This window comes from Lepidochelys olivacea (genome assembly GCF_965140295.1).
Source record: "Lepidochelys olivacea isolate rLepOli2 genome assembly, chromosome: 21".
NCBI lineage: Eukaryota > Metazoa > Chordata > Testudines > Cheloniidae > Lepidochelys > Lepidochelys olivacea.
In genome coordinates, this window is record NC_140431.1 from 1,174,757 (window position 1) to 1,194,934 (window position 20,178).

Consider the following 20,178-nt stretch of genomic DNA (forward strand, 5'->3'; position numbering starts at 1 on the left):
TCACATACGGGGCTCTGCAAGTACCTCAGTGGGAGAGTTTTATAGGCTAATCTACATACAATTTTTAAGTGCTGTATATAATAAAGGAAAGGAATTACTCCTAAACCTAAACATTTCTTTGAATAAAACTACCCGCATGTACTATTCAAGATTCACCTTTCTGCCAAGGTTTGTGTAGATTCGCAATGCTATTAAAATGCACATTGACAAAAATGAGACTGTCATAGACAAATTTAAGAAACATGCTATTAAAATATAAGAAAAGAAACCAAACATGAACTACAGAGAAAATTCAAAGGACCTAAAACTTAATCTATGTGAAATTTCACATCATACTACAAACCTATAAAGCAAGAAATGAATGGATATGCCCATTTCAAGCCATTTACCTGCACTCATGTAAAAAGTGATTGGCACCAGGGAAATTTACCCCAATTTGAAACAGTCTCTTTTTTGCACTGGTGTGGCATGAGTTTGCACCAATGAAGCCACCTCAGTGCAAAACAACCCAGAGCAGAAAAGTCTTGAGTCTGCTCAGGTGTTTGTATGAGATGTGTGATGGTTCAAAACTGAAATAAACATATACACACACCTGTGAGCCATGGTTCTCAAAACACATTTTAGAAATTAGCTATGTTGAAATATTTTTCTTACCTGTACATAAACCCAAAGTACAAAGCAGGTTCTCATCTTGAGTTGAGATGAGCTGCAAATTAGTCTGTACAGGAAATGTCCAGCTCCTAAATGCAACTCTTTGTGAGTTCACTGTTCTTGCTGCCGCCCACTTACAAGAGACTGTTACCAGTAAGTCATGCTTTCTGATTGTGGTTTTGAGAAATCCTAACTCCAGAAAATTAGATGACCCCTTCTGGAACAGTATCACCAGTTCACAGAATTTGGGCAGTTAAACCTCTGTTAGCCTTGTTACGTCACATCCAATCCATCCCCAAAGGCCAATGCAGGGTTGTTCCTACAGTATCTTCTCTGGTATTATGGCAAAAATGTACATGTCTCATGAAAGGAGGCGGTCCATTACTTCCCTATACTGTGCGACACAGCATTTACTGGGCCCAGAATTTACACGTCCCAGCCAACAAACAGCTGGGGGCAGCATCTTCCTACTGCAAAGAGGAACGGGAGTTACTGGCTTTCCAACCATAAGTAGTTTGCTACAAATACAGAAGGAGAGATGTTAGGCTTCTGTTTGTGGCCAGACTATCCCTAATGGAATGGTGGACTAAAGATCCATTTTCTGGGATGGAAGCTCTGAGGACTGTCAGTCAAACAGCCTACGTTCCAGGACCTGCACAGTCTCATAGTGAGTGGCCCCTGTGGATAGCTGTGTAACTTCTACATTCTAATGTAAATCCTTGATCCTGATGTGGCTTTCCAGAGTTCATCCCAGGCCATTTGAAAATGCAGTGACCTCTGAGCATTTCAGGATTTGCTGGAGGAGTCTAATGTGTTTAAGAACCTGCACTGCTGGAGAGAGGGCTGTCAAGTCTTTCTCTTAGATGGCTGTTTATCAGCATAGGGACATTTCCGGTGAGACTGAGAACTACAGATAATGCTGGTGAATGTGGCCAATACTGCCCTGGTTTGCACAGCCAATGCAATTCCCCTTTTTTCTATCTGCGTTATATGGCTCTTTGATCTTAGAGTGGAGCTGACTTCAGAGACGGATATGATGAAGTCTGATGTTGAAGAAAACTGTATAGGTAAGCTTAGTGAGACCACCCAGCTTCCTCTTTCCATAAAGAAATGAGCGCAGTAGTTCACACTCTGAAAAGGAGGCACTAGGGCCCTGAGTTAAGAATCTTGTTTTTTTGTTTTTGACCACACGGGCTGTTACGCACTAATTTCCTTTAAGACTTGCAATGAAGTCAGTAAACCACAGCCTTCAGCAGGCGCTCTCCATGCTGGTGCTTTCCGTTATGATATGCACTTGACATGTCCATCCTCTGCTTCGCCGGACCAGTCTCTCCCTGTCACACAACATGGACCAAAGAGAGATTCTGCTGCAAAACCTGGACAGGGCCCAAAGCAGGAAACTTAACAGAGAGGAGTTTGCAAACGAGTTTTTGGTAAGTCACCTACAGACACATTTCTGAGTCTAAGCTAATTTTATGGGGAAACTCAATTGTTGAAGCAAATTCTGAACTGGGATGTAATGATTACATGTAACACTTTGTTTTTTTACTAAGTCTAGAACAAAAATGGATCTAGAAACAGTGTTAAAGAGAAAAGAGCAGTTTAATAGTTTCCATCCTAAGTGAAGCTGTGTTTAACAATTCGATGCTTCCTGTTTCTTAATTTGCAAATGGACTCGTAGGAATGTAGTTTAATTTTTGCTGCAGGGGGATTAGATGCTCCACTCCTAATACCACCAGTGGGGGCCACGTCTCTAAATATTTGAAAAAGCCTTTTCCCTTCAGCCATCTATCTCAGAGAAAAGTGTGAACTCAAGTGGGTCAGAACTGAAATACACACTGGGTACCTCAGATGACCACTCAGTATGGTTCACACCAGTAACCCATCTTGCCATGTGGAAGAAAACCCAGAAAAGGGATCTGATTGCAGAGAAATTCCCTGACAAATTCCTGCAGGGACTGGTCTAGTCACTATTTCATATTGGCATTTGGGGCCATAGTTGGAGCAGGAAAGAGGAAAAAAGTAATAAACTGGAGGTGTTAAAGAAGGATGTCCGTCCGCTCTCTGCATCGCTACGGTCCACACCGGCAACTTCTGAGGTCTCGAGCTGTAGCAGTTCGCATGGAAACGCACATTTTATCCAACATGAATGCATATGCTGTAATATTTGTTAATCTTTTATTGGACTAACTTCTGTTGGTAACCAGAACAAGCTTTTGAGTTTCACAGAACCTCTTTCAGCTCCATAGAGCTCGAAAGCTTGTCTCCATCACCAACAGAAGTTGGTTCAATAAAAAGAAAAGGAGTACCTGTGGCACCTTACAGATTAATCAATTTATTTGAGCGTAAGCTTTCGTGAGCTACAGCTCACTTCATTGGATGCATACTGTGGAAACTGCAGAAGACATTATATACACAGAGACCATGAAACAATACCTCCTCCCACTTCAAGTTTTTTTGTCAGCAGGAGAGTGGGGTGGGAGGAGGTATTGTTTCATGGTCTCTGTGTATATAATGTCTTCTGCAGTTTCCACAGTATGCATCTGATGAAGTGAGCTGTAGCTCACGAAAGCTTATGCTCAAATAAATTGGTGAGTCTCTAAGGTGCCACAAGTCCTCCTGTTCTTTTTGCGAATACAGACTAACACGGCTGTTACTCTGAAACCTGCTTCAATAAAGGTATTGCCTCACTCACCGTGTCCCTCATGTCTGGGAACCAGCGTGGCAAGACTAACACGGCAAGTAGTAGTATTGGCATTTCTCTCTCCCCCTTGAATAAAAGTTCCCTGTTGCTTCAGGTCACCAGCAGCAAAAGCTGCTATAGACTCTCTTTGTCCTAATCTACATTTTAGGACCCTTTGGAATACATTTGGCCAGGGGGCTGGGCTCAAGGTTTCCTTGCGGAGTCACATAAGAATGGCCATATTGGGTCAGATCAATGGTCCATCTAGTTGAGGATCCTGTCTTCTTACAGTGGCCAAAGCCTGGTGTTTCCAAAGGAATGAACAGAACAGGTAATCATCAAGTGATCCATCCCCTGTTGTCTGCTCCCAGCTTTTGGCAAACAGAGGCTAGGGACACTTCAGAGCATGGTTTTGCATCCCTGCCCATCCTGCCTAATAGCCATTGATGGACCAAACCTCCATGAACTTATCTAGCTCTTATTTGAACCCTATTACAGTCTTGGCCTTCACAACATCCTCTGGCAGAGTTCCACAGGTTGTCTGTGCGTTGTGTGAAGAAATACTTCCTTTTGTTTGTTTTAAACCGGCTGCCTATTAATTTCATTGGGTGACCCCTAGTTCTTATGTTATGAGAAGAAGTAAATAACACTTCCTTATTTACTTTCTCCACACCAATCATAATGTAATAGTTCTGTTTAATGCACCTATTTTTAAGGCCCCAATCTTTGTCAGCTGGGCATGGGCTTATCAGTGTGGAGGGATTGTCATGTAAATCCAGAATCTCATGTTTAACAATGACCCAGTCCTAGGAATTCATAGGAATCTTATTTGGGGATTTACCTAGTTAGTTGCTTTTGGACATACCAGCTGGAGATTGGCCTCCATACTAACCCCACGCTTTGGGTTAGTCCCTGGTGCTCTAGGACAGAGTCCCCACTGTTATTGCTCAGCAAGACTTAGAAACCTCAGAAGGATGGTGATGCTGTCACAGCCACAAGTCTTCAGCATCCCGGAGGCACTTGTGTAACTAGTGAACAGAGTCCCCTTCCATCGTCCCAGGGGAAGGGAAGGGGGCTGTGCATAGCCAAGACTGCTGGTGAGAATCCAGTCTGCTCAGGTGGCCCCCACATGAGCCAGCCCCCACTATGTCTTCCTAGAGAGGAGTCACTTCAAAGGCTTAGGAAAATGTCAGTTGCTCACTGACTATCTCCGGTTCTCAGGTGCCTCTTGTCAGAGAGCAGTGATTAGTCTGAGTGCTGAGTACCTTGCAGTAACAGTCCAATTGTTCCATGGAAAAAAGCAATGTCACCGGTGGCTGACTTTCCCCACTCAGTCTCTAAAGCTTGTGCTGTATCGTGTGAGGGAGGCTGAGCTATTGGGGGCGTCAGGCCAGGATGAATGTGCTGGTCTCTGGGGAAAGTGGGTGTGTAGCTTCTGCACTGCCTGCAATCTGCCAAAAATAGTAGGTAGGAAAGTGTTTTCTCTGGTGCTGGGAAAGGCCTTTCCCAAAGCCCAGGATCGTCCAGACAGCTGTTCTGTGAATTAAGATCCTTAGAAGAAAACTGGTAAGGGCCAAACTTTCAAATCTGCTTGCCATGCATGAGCCACAACAGTAGGCCTGTGTCCGTTATCCCTGCAGACGCCCGCTGCGTACAAACAGCTGTTTGCACGTGCAAATTGTGTAACGGCTGGTGCCAGTGGCAGTACTTGATTTGTGCCCAGATGTTCCACTGGGGCAGCCTCACGCTGAGAAGCTTAACCCTGGCTGTTCGCATTTGCAACGTCGCCGGAATCCGTCCGCCTGCCAAGTTGCCTCATGTCAAGCTCAGTGGTGACAGAAGATGCAGACTAGAAACTAACTTGGCTTGGAGTTGTGGCTTAAAGTATTGGTCCTTCAATGCCAAGTGGCTCTAGTCCCCTTCATTAAAAACATTATTTGGAAGTGGGGGGCAGCACTAAAGGGGGTGCAACCCACAAAGTCCAGCCTTGGGTGCAATCTGCAGCAGGTTTAGGGGAGTTACAGATCTGGAATCCAGGGAGAACATTCTGCTATTCCCCTGCACTTGGACTTCCCCCTATGTTCCTGTTAATGTGGGTCTGATACGTAAGAGTCCTGTGACTTCTGCAGCCCTGTTACTGACTCATTCTACCCAAATATATGACAATGCTCCTGTCTCCCTCTGACTGTAGAACAACATGACAAGTGACAGCTGTTTCCTTAACTCATCAGATGTTTTAAAGTTAATGTTGACTCTAAAGTTAATTTAGTCTAAAAACTTCTGAATTTCCATGTACAGAATTATTCTCTTGTTAGGGCTTGTCTGCAGCCTCCACACAGCATGTCCTTTTAATCTGTATAGCAAGAGATGCTGGATGGCTTAGGGAATAGGCTACAGGTCTCTAGGTTACTGAAACCTCTCTTGGTAGTAATGTTATCATTTAAAATTTAACATATAGGAGCATAGATGGACAAGGTGCTGCACTTGGAGTTGAGGGGCGTTGTTCTGTTACCTTCAAGAGGCTTTGGATCAGCCTCAGAGCAAGTAAAGACACAGGCCAAGATTCTCAAAAGTGTCTGGTAATGTTGGGTTCACAATTTAAGATGCCTTCACTGGTCGTCAGAGGACAAATGCGCCACGCTTTCTGGAAATCAAGCCCCTATGAAATGTGTCAACTGAATCTGACAAAGCCAGATGGGTGTTTGTGGTGAAGCAATACGTAATAAGGCGACGGGGCTATGAGGGCTCCCGTATTGTGTGTAGATCCAGAGGTCTGGTGTTTTACTTACACTAGGGTTATATGGATGAATTTATGAGGGACTCTAGGGAAAGGTGAGTTTTAAGGAGAAAGTGGGAAGTTATGTTTGCTGGCTGCTGTAAGTGTATGTGGCTAGTTGCTATGGAGCGTCCGAAGAAAAGAGTGAAGGAGGCAAACACTGTCATTCTGAATGCTGCCCTGAACTAAACTGTTAGGAGTGGGATTTGCTCCCTAAAGATCAGTCTGAAAAAGAACTGGAAATAAAATTAATTATAACTCCTTCCATAGTCCTCGTTCCAAAACCCCACATTGCAGATTTCTTTGTCACAAGACACCCATAAAAGCCATAAGTGTGTACAAAAAACTACAAAGTCACTCACCTCACGGAGTCCAGAACAACAGGCAAAAGGGAAACAGGACCATAACAGGTCTATAGTGTGGGCCTTGAAACCAGTCTCCTCCACACCAGCTCACTGCCTCCCTGTGCCTCGTTGCAGCTCTGTGCTAGCTTCACTCAGCCATAAGTCAAAGCACAATGGCAATTCCTCATGGTACCACAGGGCCTGTACATCTCCACAAGCAGGTGGACCTGCTAAGAAGGAATCCTTCCCCCTTTTCTGACTGGAGAGCTCTTTGAAACCCAGGTCTTGTAGGTGTGTGGATTGAAGCACGGTGAATGAAAACTTCTTGGCAGAGTGTTTTCTTCTACCTTTGGACTCTACTGTATTCAACTGATAGGCTCCCAAATCCTTGGGATGGGGTGGATGGGCTCTGCTTGAGAGTGCTGTGCAACCAGTGGGCTTCACAGCTTGAGGGAAACAATTGAGAGTGAGTGTTGCTGACTCGTTGGCTCAGGAGATTGGTCATGAGATACAGAAGCTTCACCTTCAAGTCTGATTTCAAATCCAACCCAGTTTAGTAGTGATGGAAAGCTCTTACCACCTGATGGCTGTTCAGTGCCGTGAAATGAGTTGGGGTTTAAGTCTGCTTTCTAGTGGGCATGTTTCTGTGTTACTGAAATGACCACCATGACTGGCCTCTTCCTTGGCAGTCTCAGCAGAAGTGCCACAGAGGCTGGTTTTTCCTCCACATCAGGCCTGAAGCAGGCTGATGCCATGTCTGCACAGCATCTGCCCTGGCCCCTGCATGTAAGCAGGGAACTTCAGCCTCCTGGGATGTCTGGCTGGGACTCTTGCTGCTGCTAACAGGCACATAAACAACTTTTTTTTTTATTTGGGGATGGAGAAAGAGTTGTTAATGAATAGTAGCTGTTTGAATAATAGTTCTGAGTAATTATTTGTACTGTGACTAATTCTGTCCACATTGATTAAAAGATAAATGGGGCTTAAAGTAGAGCTGCCATACTGAGTCAGATCATGGTCCATCTTGCCAGTGTCCTCGGTCCAACAGTGGCCCTTACCAGAGCGTCAGAGGGAGTGTACAGAATAAGGCAGGTATGGAGTCATCCACCCCCGTCTTCCATTCATGGCTTCTGGCAGTCAGAGGTTTAGGGTCTCCCCAAGCACGGGGTAATGTCCAACCATCTTGGCTAATACCCATTGATGGACCTATCCTCCATGAACTTATCTAGTTCTTTTTTTAACCCAATTCCACTTTTGGCCACCACAACTTCCCATGGCAATGAGTTTCACAGGTTAGTTGTACATTGTGTGGAAAAGTATTTCCCTTTTTTTAAATTTCATTGTGTGATCCCTGGTTTTGTATTGTATGAAAGGGTAAATAACACTTTCTCTAGTTTCTTTTTCTATACCTTTCACAATGTTCCAAACTCAGTCTTTCCTTTTATTAATGCAATCCCTAAATGTGCGCTCAATTTCTCCAAATTCGCAGTCGTCTGTGTGCAAGGACTACATTTACTTTGAAAATGTAACAGAATTGTAAGCAGATACTAGCTCTGACCTTCTCCCTTGCACAATACACAGCAGAGAAAGTGGGATCATGAAAGCACTGCTTGCTAGGACTGTAGTCCTCATGGGCTGCACCTCCTTTATTAAATAGGAAGTGTGCTGCTATCCAGTTGTTTGATGCAAATTAGTTTAGTTGCCTCTCATGAGTTTCTGGCAAACTGCTGGGTGATCCCTCAACTAGAGGGCAAATGCAGAGTTCTGCTCCTATAAACCTATGAGTCGAACCTGTTAGTTTTTAGGAGAAAACTACCTTCCAAGTGCATCTTTCCCTTGGGGATGCCAGCTTCTCAGTGCTCCCGCACCAGACCACAGAGCTATTTTTGTCCAAGTGTCATGAGACCAATGTGTTTTGTTTTTCCCCTAATGCCTGATTGGTTAGCCACGCTTTCCACATCCTGTCGGAGAGCAGCCTCAGCTGGTAATTCAATGCATATTAAATGCAAAGAAAAGCTGTGCAGCCTCCCCCTTGCCCATCCAGCATGCCCCAGTAACTGAAGCAGGAACTTTCTGACATGTTCCTTCTAAAGGGGAACATTAGCCTGAGTGACCTTGTACTTTTAGCCCAAAGCTTTTTATTTGCTGTTCTTCATCTCCAAATCCCAGAGGTAACCACAGAGCTACCATGAAATGGGCTATAAGGGCATAAGAAAGCATCAGCTCTGTCAGACAGGATGGAGGCTCCTCACTCAAATCCTCTGGCAGGCACCCTTGCATTAGTCTCCCCAGAGACTAAACTCTAGGGTCTGCCAGGGGCAGAAATGCCAGAACTAAGGCCAGCATGGAACAGGCCATCGTTTCCTAGAATCATTCCATAGCAACAAAAGATCTGCACAATAACACAACTCCAGGAGCAATAGGAAGGTGAGCACTAGACTTCAGGATTTCAAAGCACAGAGGTGTTGGGACCATCCCTCATGGTCTGGTTTGAAATTCAGCAGCATTAATTCCTTGCCTGTCATACCACCGAGCACAGTGGGCCAGATGTTACCATTAAGAAATGGGGGCAGTAATAATAAAATGTTTAGTACTTTTAAAGGCCAATGTGTAGTGAAGCAAAGGGTGTGTTTCTAACGGCTCAGCCCAGTGAAATCACAAATCCTTTTACACTGCACCAGCAAAACTCCATATAACCTCTCTGGCAGCAGGGGAAAAAATCCACAATGCAGCAGCCTTACCCTACCAAAGAGAGACTTATTAGAGGTCTCTTGGAGCCATGTGTTGGCTTTTTTAGAATCCCGTTCAGCAGTACCTGCAATTGCTTTTCTTCAGTTCCTCTTGTTTCACAGCTCAGTCTAATTCAGGTGGTACCACAAACCAGAGATTATTTGACAAAGATGCTTCAGTTCTTCGCTACAGTGTTGGAAAAGTGAATTGCTTGTCATTTGTTGGAGATAGCTTAATGTCACTATTGTCTGTTGTCTGCTTGGCATTTATGCTGAAAATGATAAGTTTGTACGGCAGAAGTTTTGTGTTCCATATAAATGTATAACTTTCTAAAGAGGCACTTCAAAAGCCTGTGTCAGAGCCTCTAGCGTCCCCAGCTCAGCATGCAGACTTTCTGGTCTTCAAAGAAGTCCTGGCTGCAAAATGGTTCTCGAGTGGCTACTGTTGCTCTGTTCGTGCTAAGTGCCTCGAGAGAGGCCAATCAGGAAAGAATTAATTGTGCAGACCTTGCTTTGTGGTGGTGAGTCTGGCCCCCTAGGGACCGTCAGACATGCTCTCTAGCACTGTGCTGCCTGTACATCATTCGCTTTAATCTGTTCCATTGTTTTACTGCAGAAACTGAAAAGGCAATCAACAAAATACAGATCAGACAGAATATACCCTACTGCAGCGTCTGAGCAACCAGAAAACATCAAGAAAAATCGATACAAGGACATCTTACCCTGTAGGTTGAAAATACCAAATTTGCAAGTTAGGCTTTCTTTCTTACCAGTTATTGTCATACTAGCTTCTCCCTCCTCCCCTGCCCAGTACATACGTGGATATAGACATCAGTATGTAAGCCTAGCATGTATGGGCATGCATACACCAATGTAGGCTATGCAGCACACATCAGGACATGCATACATAAGCACATGCTCTCCTACGCTCATCAGATAGACATACCTGTGCATATATCCATGTGACCCTCCACAGACCAACTCCTAATATGCTTTGAATGCCATGACTCATATTTAAGATGTCACATTTTAATATTTTAATGTATATACATAGTTGTGGGGATTTGTAGGTTATTCAGTAGGGGAAAATATTTTTTCTTATTTATCAGGTAAGTTGTTACATGAAAGTCTGCTGTATAATGTGCATGCTGTCCAACTTCAGAGAAGTAAGGCTTAGACAGAGATGTCTCTGGGACACATTAATTCCATGTAAGTTCTTCAGGGCAGAGACTGTCATACTATGTACTTGTACAACGTCTACTACAATGGGCCTTGATTTAAATGTGCTCTAGCTCAATTATAAGATATGGGCTTGATGAAGGAATCACAATAAGAAATTCTATTACCTATGCTGGGCAGAAGGTCAGACTAGATGATCATAATGGTCCCTTTTGCCTTAAAATCTACAAAACTTGGATCTTCTAGGCTCTAATGTGATACAATAAAAACAATAATTACTCCTTTCTCTCTCCCCTGCAGTTGATCACAGCAGAGTGGAGCTCTCCCTCATCACATCAGATAAAGATTCTCATTACATAAATGCCAACTTCATCAAGGTATTGCCTGGTTTGTAGTACATACTTCCAAGTGCATCACACTGAGCTGTGAAAAGGCAGCTCCCATGGCAGTGCTGCAAGGAATGAGCAGACAGTGGCAGGCTGATATAGAATAAGTACATACATCTAGAGCTGTACCAGAGTCTGGAGGGAGCTCCGTCCCATCCTCATTGGCTATGGGGTTGCTCACCATGGTGGGGGTGATAATGAAATTGGCAGGAAATTAAGGAGACCTTTGAGAACCCTCCATATCAACACCCCTTAAAATGTCCAGGAAGCCAAGCTTTGGTATATGAGAAGTGCATGATTTTGGGGAGGGGAGCAGTTTTCACATCACAGCTCCAAGCTCAGAGCCCTGTGTCCCCCATCAGCTTTATATTCCTTTGTGTGTATGTGTTCAATGGCGCGTGACTCTACACTGTCTGCCACTAGCAAAGGCCTCTGACACCACTGCTCAGACAGGAAGCTCTGCACCCACATCAGTGCTGAGACCCAATTACATCAGTAGAACTCGAGGCATCTGTGGCCAGCAAGAAACAAGGGGCAAGTCAGTACCTCGTTCCTCCACCCCTACAGCTTTGTTCAGTTTGTAAACGCCTCTCCCCTTGCTGTGGTTGAAGCAGAGATATTTCCCTCCATCTGTGCCAAGGAATGTTGCCTAACCACTTTGTACAGGGTACAGACCATTACAAAGGATGCCAGACCAGGATATTAACAAGTAGGGATATGCCCAACTGCAAAATATGGACCAGATCAGTATTTTGAACATTTGTCACCAAGCTCCCCCGAAAAATAGAAAAAAATTGATGCTGGTTGGAAGTGAGGGGCGAGGGTTGTTCCAAACCCATCTCTCACTATCAGTAGAGAAGGGTAGATTCTGCTAGTCAGCTGTTGACTGGACTGTCAGTCCAACTAGTGATATTGCAGGGGCTAAAACGCATAGCTTTTCAGAGAGCCAGACAAAAAACTGAAGGAACTACAGTTGTCCTAGTCATTAAAGCACATTAGTCTTTTCATGTAAATGCAGTACAGTTCTAAATTATAGTTAGCTCTGTCTCTTCGGGTGCTTAGTGCCCATACAAATATTATATTCATATGCAATCTGAATTTCATTTTAGGGGGTATATGGGCCGAGGGCTTATATAGCTACCCAGGGTCCTCTCTCCACCACTGTTCTTGACTTCTGGAGGATGATTTGGGAATATGAAGTCCTGGTAAGGTGCAGATTGGTGCTTTCTGTTATGTATTTTTACAGCTTTGCTATAAAGTCCCTGTGTATTTGTGTTACTGGCTGGATAATGGGTATGTGCTGTCAGTGTTTCAGGGTCATGAGTTGTGCACCATGCTCACTGCATTTTTCATGAGAGTCTTTATCAAAAACAGCATGATGGATGAGTATTGTCTCATGACAGTCTTCCATGGGAGAGCTTTGGAGCTGAAAGGTCTCTGGCACCCATGCTGTGAACAGTGCCCAGATTTTGCCTAGCTGAGAAGCATCAGAGTAAGAGAGCCATATGATGGCCCAAAATAATTTTTCTCACAACTGATAAATATCCCTGACCGCTACTTAACTATCCTATCTAAAATCTGCCTTTCTCCCCTGATTAAGAGACATTCAGGCTTTTATGTACTTTATTTTTACAGATTGTGGTTATGGCTTGCATGGAGTTTGAAATGGGGAAGGTGAGTAATGTCGGAGCATGGAGCCAGTGTCTTGGTGTCACCAGGGGGAGGAAAAATGTGCATTTCCATTGGGTTTCAAAAAGAATTAGTTCATATTCAGAAATCAGTGAATAGTTCATCTCTGGAGACTCCCAAATGCACACGATTTTGTTCAGTCATCTCCAAACTGGTTCTGAGAGTGAGATTAGCTTCTGCAAGAGAGAGAGGTCTCTGTAGATCACACACTGTGATGTTGGTGGCTCACTCCAGCAGCCAAGCAGGTGCTTGAATCATCAGAAAGTGGTGCTGTCTCTCTGGAGAAACTGTGTATTGGGAGCCCCAAGGAAGAAGGAGACAAGAGTCAGCTCAGCAACAAAAGCCAGGCATTTCGAAACAAATAACTGTCCATTGGGGAAGACAAGGCAGGAGACATGGCAGGCAGGTGTAGAGACAAATAACTACAGACTCTTCCTGCTTTTTATAATAGAAAAAGTGTGAGCGGTACTGGGTTGAGGTGGGCAATTCCCCACTCCGGTGTGGTCCTTTCACCATCACTTGTGTAAGTACATCAGCCTTTTCCATCATGCCTAACAAGTGTTCCACAATCTGTGGCACCCTTTATGGAAACCAGTGCCACGTATCTGCAGAAAGTGACTAATGTATTGCTTCTGCAGGAATTGGAGGAAAAGAAAACTGAATATGTGATTCGGACTCTAAAGGTGACACTGAACAACGTAAGTAGGGAAATGGTCAGGCAGGAAGAGCATCTAACTGGCTTTACTGCGCTTATTCTAATCAAACGGTACCGTTGTTGACTGCAGGAGATACAGGGTTTCTACAGTAAGCTTTGAAGGAGCTGCCAATATTCCACAGCGTGTTATTTTTTTATTCCATAGTGATTATATACTAAAGAAAGTAAAAATAGCCAAGTTGTCAAACCCTAATTTCTGCAGCTGTTTTAGCTGAGATATTCTCTGGATAAGAAAAACGTAGGGCTTGTCCACACTTTAAAACGCAGCAGCGGCGCAGCCGTACCACTTCAGTGAAAACACGAGAGTCGAACCTCAGGGTTACAGACTGACCAGTCAACCGCACACCTCACTTGGAACTGGAAGTGCACTCGGGCAGCAGCAGCAACAAAAAAAAGCAATTACAGTACAGTACTGTGTTAAACATAAACTACTTTTTTTTTAAAAAAAAAAGGAAAGCAGCATTTTTCTTCTGTATAGTAAAGTTTCAAAGCTGCATTAAGTCAATGTTCAGTTGTAAACTTTTGAAAGAACCACCATAACGTTTTGTTCAGAGTTACGAACGTTTCAGAGTTGCAAACAATTTCCATTCCCAAGGTGTTCGTAACTCTGAAGTTCTACTGTACCGACGCGGAGCGTTTCTTACTCTACTTCCCTGAGAACCAGGAGCTGGGTCAAAGGGAGAATTCTACCATTGACCTCGTGCTGTCTATGCTGGGGTTTGGTCAGTTTAACTGCATCACTCAGGGATGTGGGCAACATAGTTATATAGGTTTCAGAGTAACAGCCGTATTAGTCTGTATTCGCAAAAAGAAAAGGAGTACTTGTGGCACCTTAGAGACTAACCAATTTATTTGAGCATGAGCTTTCGTGAGCTACAGCTCCGATGAAGTGTGCTGTAGCTCACGAAAGCTTATGCTCAAATAAATTGGTTAGTCTCTAAGGTGCCACAAATACTCCTTTTCTTTATAGTTATATAGATCTAATTTCCTAGCATAAACCAGGCCTTTGCCTCACTGTTTCCTCTCTAGAAACTATTAGCAGGCAATACAGAGAGTGCCGTGTAAAATGAAGAAGGCCGAAGAGAACATTTGCGGAGTGGCAGACAGGGTGTATGTCGGAAATATAGTGTGAATGGGCCTGGTGGGGGTGTAGCACAGACTGCCTTTTTTCATGCCTTTTTGATCTTGGAATGGCCACACCTGTTTGTAGGCTCTGTACCGACTGGCACATCTGAGACATGGGGCTTTCTCCTCATGTAAAACTGACAGAATTCCTGGCCTTAGCTCCTCCTCTTTCTTCTCTTTTACAGGTAATTCGCACTGTTTATCAGTTCCATTATAAAAACTGGCCAGACCATGATGTACCCTCCTCCATCAACCCCATCCTTAAGCTTATCTGGGAGATGCGCTGCTACCAGGCAGGTGACAACATCCCCATCTGTATTCACTGCAGGTAAGGAGGTTTTACTGGCAAGGGAAATGCTGTTATTTAGCCCCAGGTGAATGGAATAGATTCTTTCTTTCTGTTTAGGTGGGGGTTAAAAAGCCTGTCACTTTTTAAAGTCTTAGGTCAAATCCCCTGTCTGAGGAGAGTAAGTTCTAAAGCCAGAAGCTGTATCTGAGCAAACTGAATGGTTGGATGTAGAAAAAAAGCCGGCTAATTTGTATGTACAATTATATTTGTAGTTACATACCAAGAAAAATATAATCAGTCCCCATGCATCAACTGATCACATAGGGTTTATGAAAGGAATTTGTTCAAGTGCAACGTGGGATTTTTCATCCTCCTGCAGCTCATCAATCAGCGTTGTCTGATGGATGCAGAGAGGGTACTGGTTTTGATGGACCAATGCTCTCTCACAATCTGGCAAATCTACGTTTCTGTTGCCAAGGGCAGAATAGCTGCCACATCGGTTTGCAGAGATTGCAATCCTGTGTGGACGTGATTGCTCTGCAGTGTGCTGTGGGAGTCAGTAAGGCACTAGAGGTGCTGCTTCTAGAGTAACATGGCTGAAATGAACAGGGCAATGCACTGGAGTCAGCAGCCAGCTCCCTCCTTAAGGCATCATTGGAGGCCGGCTCAGGGATGGAACTGATAGGATATATATATGATATGATATGATTGGTCTGCCTTTGGTCACAAAATACAGTGCATGGGTAGGCAATGTGGACTTGGATTTGCATCAGTTGCAGAATAACAGTATTGATCCATGAATAAAAACACAGAAGAAATAGAGCTGAATGTCAAGTAATAAGTGAAGACAAAGCCCCTCCTCAAATCTCAGAGCTCCGATTTTTATTTCAGTGCTGGTTGTGGGAGAACAGGAGTTATTTGTGCCATTGATTATACCTGGAAGCTGCTGAAGGATGGGGTGAGTATCTCAGCAGTGCCTGGGATCAGTCTTTTTGTGTTCCTGCATGCCTACCCAGTGCTTGCTTTTTACCCTGGGCTCTTCTGCTCCTCAAAGTGCCTGTGTCTGGCTCAGTCTTTTTTGAATCATATTCCCAATTATAGCAAATTCTCTTGCTGCCTTTGAGTATATTTCACATGCTAATTCTCTCATAAACTCTCTCAGGCCCACAGCGGTGCTGGAACAATTTTTATAGTGGGGGTGCTGAATGCAGAAACCATGTATTAGGGTTGCTATTACTACTTCAAGCCAGGGGGTGCGGCAGAACTCCTAGTTCCAGCACCTGTGCTGGCCCAACTCTTTGAAGGCAAAAAGAACAGGAGTACTTGCGGCACCTTAGAGACTAACAGATTTATTAGAGCATAAGTTTTCATGGGCTACAGCCCACTTCATCGGATGCATGGAATGGAACATATAGTAAGAAGAAATATATATACATAAAGGTAAGTTGGAAGTTGCCATACAAACTGTGAGAGGCTAATTAGTTAAGTGTCAGATGAGTTTAATAAACTCCATACTGTTTCATGTTGTCCTAATTTCATCCTGTCTCTTCCTCCTCCATACTGTTTACTGTTCCTCACAGACTTGTGTTCTCTCCACATGCTGATATGAACCACTCCTGAGGCCTTAAAACAATCTAAAACATAAAGAGCCAATAAAAGCCTCTCTTCTGTTGCTACCCTCCTACCTGAACTGCAGGTCACAGTGCTTTACCACTGCTCTGACACCAGTTGTTAAACTGGCTTTTTGCCTGCAATCCTGTGCCTGGCTGCAGTCCTGATCCTCTGTCCTTTAGTGTAAGAAATTCAGGTTTCTAAAACTAGATTAAAAGCAATGAAGTAAAAAAATAAAGTGAAGTAATTCCTGAATGAATGCCTGTCTCAACACAGGATCCTAGGAGTGGCTATTTTCTGCATCATGGTGACACTAAAATCCATCTAGATCACAGTTCAGAGCAGAAAGAAAAGGAGTACTTGTGGCACCTTAGAGACTAACAAATTTATTTGAGCATAAGCTTTCATGAGCTACAGCTCACTTCATCGGAGGCAGGTTGCCATAAATTCAGCTTCTCTTTGCACCCCATGGAACTTGTATTTGTCTCTCATGCTGTTGTCAGAGAAGGGGATGCCTCCTAATGAGTAGAAGATGGGACAGGATATGTGTTGATGAATCATTTCCCTCCTCAAAGGAGAAATCACAAGCAGTAAAGATTACTTGTAACAATGGGGCTGAAGTTTGGATCCAGGTCTGAACTGCATCACCATTTGGGAGTGGTTTTGGTTCAGGCCCATTTCTAATTTCTCGTGATCTCTCTTTTATAAGATTGTTCCAGAGAACTTCAGTATTTTTAGTCTGGTCCAGGAAATGCGCACACAAAGGCCATCAATAGTGCAAACCAAGGTATGTTCAGAAAGCTCCAAGCAGGTCATTGCCACTAAATGCTTGCTATAAAACCAGACCCATAACTTCTCTTCAGGGTTTGCAAGAACCAAACTTGTATTGTTACACTGCGGGGTAAGCCCCTGGGTGCAGCAGGCATGTTGCTTTGTATTCTGTAAAACCCTCTCCCAAAAGAAGCTAATCAGGAGAAACCAAATGAGTACATGACGATGTAGCTTACTACTTGTGATTGTCTATGCTGAAACAAGTTACTATCCAGTAAGTGAAGCTGGCTTCAACTGGGATGTATTGAAGAGGAAGTTCAGTACACAACATGTTTGTTCAGTTGCTATTAACACATACTCAAACCTTGACCATTTGAAAACAGCAGCTACAACCCCTTCTGAGAATTCACCTAATCCCAGGACTGGAATTTCCAGCACTGTAAGAGCTAATATGTTGCATGGTTCAGATGAACTGGCTGCTGTCTGAAGTGGATGTGAGTAACGGGGATACCTGCATCTCCTGTGTTTCTTCTGTTTTCTATTTAGGAACAGTATGAGTTGGTCTACGATGCTGTGATCGAACTCTTTAAAAGACAGATTGAAGTGCTCTCTGTCCAGTCAGACTCTGCTGCCACAGAGGTAAGATTTGTCCTCCCAATGCATACTGCCTTTAGCTGTCCTCTTATGGCTGAGATGTGTTAGCTCAGATTCAAACTCCTCCAAGCCCTGCTGAACTGGGAAGTGATTTGCAATAAAGGAATGCAGTTGCTGCTCTTGTACATTTAATGGTTATATTAGGGTTGCGCAAAGGGGCTCCAATCTATGTAGGTGCATGTACGGTCCCCAAAACTGTAGTATGAGAGCACCACATGCACATTATTGCATTCATCCTCACTAACCCTCTACAGAGGCAGAAAGATTACAGTCCTACAGGAAGTCTGAGCCAGAGATGGAACCCAAATCTCCTGAATCCCAGTCAAGTGCCTTGACCACAAGCCCAGCCTTCCCCTTCATTATGCAATCCCTGTTACAGTAGCAAGATGCAGAGGAGGGCTCCGTTTGCTTTTTTGTTTAATTGTTTATTATAATGAATGAATAAAGTATTGACTTTCCCCAAACTGTCAATCTCAACTGGCTGATTTATTGTAGGCATCCCAGCAGAGCTGGGTCTTGAGGAGGGATCAAAAGGAGAGGAGCATAGTGTCCTTATGGATTAGTTCAAGAAGGCTGTCCATGTTTCAGATGAAAGTTTCAGAATTCATTGGACAGGTGGGCGGTCAAACTGGCAGCATTGGCCAAATGGGATGGATGATGCGATAAGAGGCAAAAGCTAGTATTAACATGTTGCTTTGAGAGATGCCATATAGGCAGCAGCAGCTGTCAATCCAGGCTTGGGCCCTGCACCTCTTTTATTCATCTCCGGTAGCTTTGACTAGAATCTAACAATATAAAAGAGATCCTGAATTCCCCTGAGAAAAATCTACTGTAAGAGAACAAAACACAAATCAAAGACATACAAAAGGTTCTGCTCCCAACAAAGTAGATAGGAGCTGCGCTAGATAATGCCCATTACAGCTAACTCCTAGAAGAAGAGAGGCTAAAATGTACAGTGAAAACATACATGTAAATTCCTCAGCCACATCTTTTCAAGCCCTGTGGACTAGTTCTGATGTAGGATGAAGTGTCTGAGTCTAAAATTATGTGGTCAAGTCATATTTGAATTGTAACATCCCAAACAGAGTTAAACACTTCTTAATTCTGACCTTTCTTTGTTATAATTGCTCAGAGCCCTCCACCTCAAACATGGCTTGTCTGGCTGTCTTGAGGGGGAAAAAAAAAAGCATTTCTAAACAGACTCAGACTGAAAAACTTCAGTTACAAGGGGGTGGAAATAGGGCTTACAATGAAAAATATCTGGCATGTTCAGCAAAGGTCTTCAGACTGACTCCACAATAAAGCCCAACTTTCAAACTGAACCCTTTAAAATATGTACCTGAGTTTGACATGCTGTAATAAATTGGTATTTGCAGAGACTTCTCAGCCAGACTTGGTTGAGCAGATTGTGGGAGTCAGCTTCCTTCTCTTGTGCTGTGGACAGTCACATGGTTAGGTGCAGATGTGAGTCCAGGTTGAGACAGAAAGCAGAGAAACACTTGAGTCCGGATGTGGTTTTACAGCTCTTGGCCAAACCTTCTCAGTTGCAGAGACCTGGCTGTCCTTTGAAAACACTTTACCAAAAGAAGGGCATGAGCGCACAACTAAAGTGTCAAAAGAAAAACCAACTTCCACCTAGCCAGATAGCAGGTGGGTCCTAGAAGCACAGCCAGCTGCACAGACATTGCAAACTTTTTGGGGAAGAGTCTGATTCTTGTAAAAACATATGTAATGCATCTTCCAATAAGACAGTGTCTGTTTCTGCTGTTCCTGCATTTCCATTTCCAAATAATCAATGGTAGGCAGAGGTAGTTGGCAGAGCCAATCACCAGGAATAACAAAGTGAAATGAAACCTTGTGAATTGCCTGCATGCTTCCTTGACAGTCTTGCTATAATATGAGCTAACCTTCTCTTTCAATAGATTCAAACAAACCATCCAAGGCTCCAGCCGCTTCTGAACCCACTGGAAGAAACTTATTCTCTGACACTACCAAGCTGGTAAGGGCAGGTCTAATCTAGACACACATGGTGCAAGTGCCATGCGCCAGTGACTTCCAATTCCAGGATGAAATAACATTATGTAATCAGCTGGCGATGTGGCTGTTCTTCTAGCACTTAGATCCTGTGTGTGTCTATAGAGAATGGTCATAATAAGCGCACACAAAACACTGAAACAAAAATAGACACTTTTTTAGGGAGACACGGACATGGTAATTGCCTACAAAGATTCAGGTACCAAATGTCCATTTTATATGGGTCTCTTTTTCAATATATTTTAGAAGAAAGATTGATTTTGATTTGCATCTTCTGTTTTGATCAGGAAAACACTTATTTTGCTGTTTGGTAAAATTCACCCATGCAGAGGGGCTAGCACAGGTTTATTCATGGCTTAAGCCCTCAAAGTAAGGCTCAATCATGACTTCATTGATCCACAAGCATTGTGTAGGCTCAATGCACAGGATGAGCTTCCCCCTAAAAACATGGCAAGGACTGTTGGGGACTTGCTCTTGTGTGGACATTGGGGTTAAAACACTGTGGAGCTCTGCTTATAGAGTAATGGGGATTTCTGAGCAGT

General features: G+C 43.7%; 1 protein-coding gene and 1 long non-coding RNA gene across 2 annotated transcripts in view; one reads left to right on the forward strand and one right to left on the reverse strand.

Moving 5' to 3' along the window:
- The window catches only part of LOC311510847, a 39,638-nt gene that overhangs the window by 4,060 nt on the left and 15,400 nt on the right, over window positions 1–20,178 (reverse strand). The gene's annotated exons all lie outside the window — the stretch shown is intronic.
- PTPN22 (protein tyrosine phosphatase non-receptor type 22) overlaps window positions 1,486–20,178 on the forward strand; it is a 31,615-nt gene continuing 12,922 nt past the window's right edge. Inside the window, exons 1-12 of the mRNA XM_084610865.1 lie at window positions 1,486–2,084; window positions 9,800–9,908; window positions 10,663–10,739; window positions 11,858–11,953; window positions 12,384–12,422; window positions 12,889–12,960; window positions 13,076–13,135; window positions 14,463–14,605; window positions 15,458–15,524; window positions 16,887–16,964; window positions 17,495–17,587; window positions 19,525–19,601. Coding sequence (XP_084466991.1) covers window positions 1,998–2,084; window positions 9,800–9,908; window positions 10,663–10,739; window positions 11,858–11,953; window positions 12,384–12,422; window positions 12,889–12,960; window positions 13,076–13,135; window positions 14,463–14,605; window positions 15,458–15,524; window positions 16,887–16,964; window positions 17,495–17,587; window positions 19,525–19,601 — 998 coding nt within the window. The 5' untranslated portion in view covers window positions 1,486–1,997. The remainder of the gene's footprint in view (window positions 2,085–9,799; window positions 9,909–10,662; window positions 10,740–11,857; window positions 11,954–12,383; window positions 12,423–12,888; window positions 12,961–13,075; window positions 13,136–14,462; window positions 14,606–15,457; window positions 15,525–16,886; window positions 16,965–17,494; window positions 17,588–19,524; window positions 19,602–20,178) is intronic.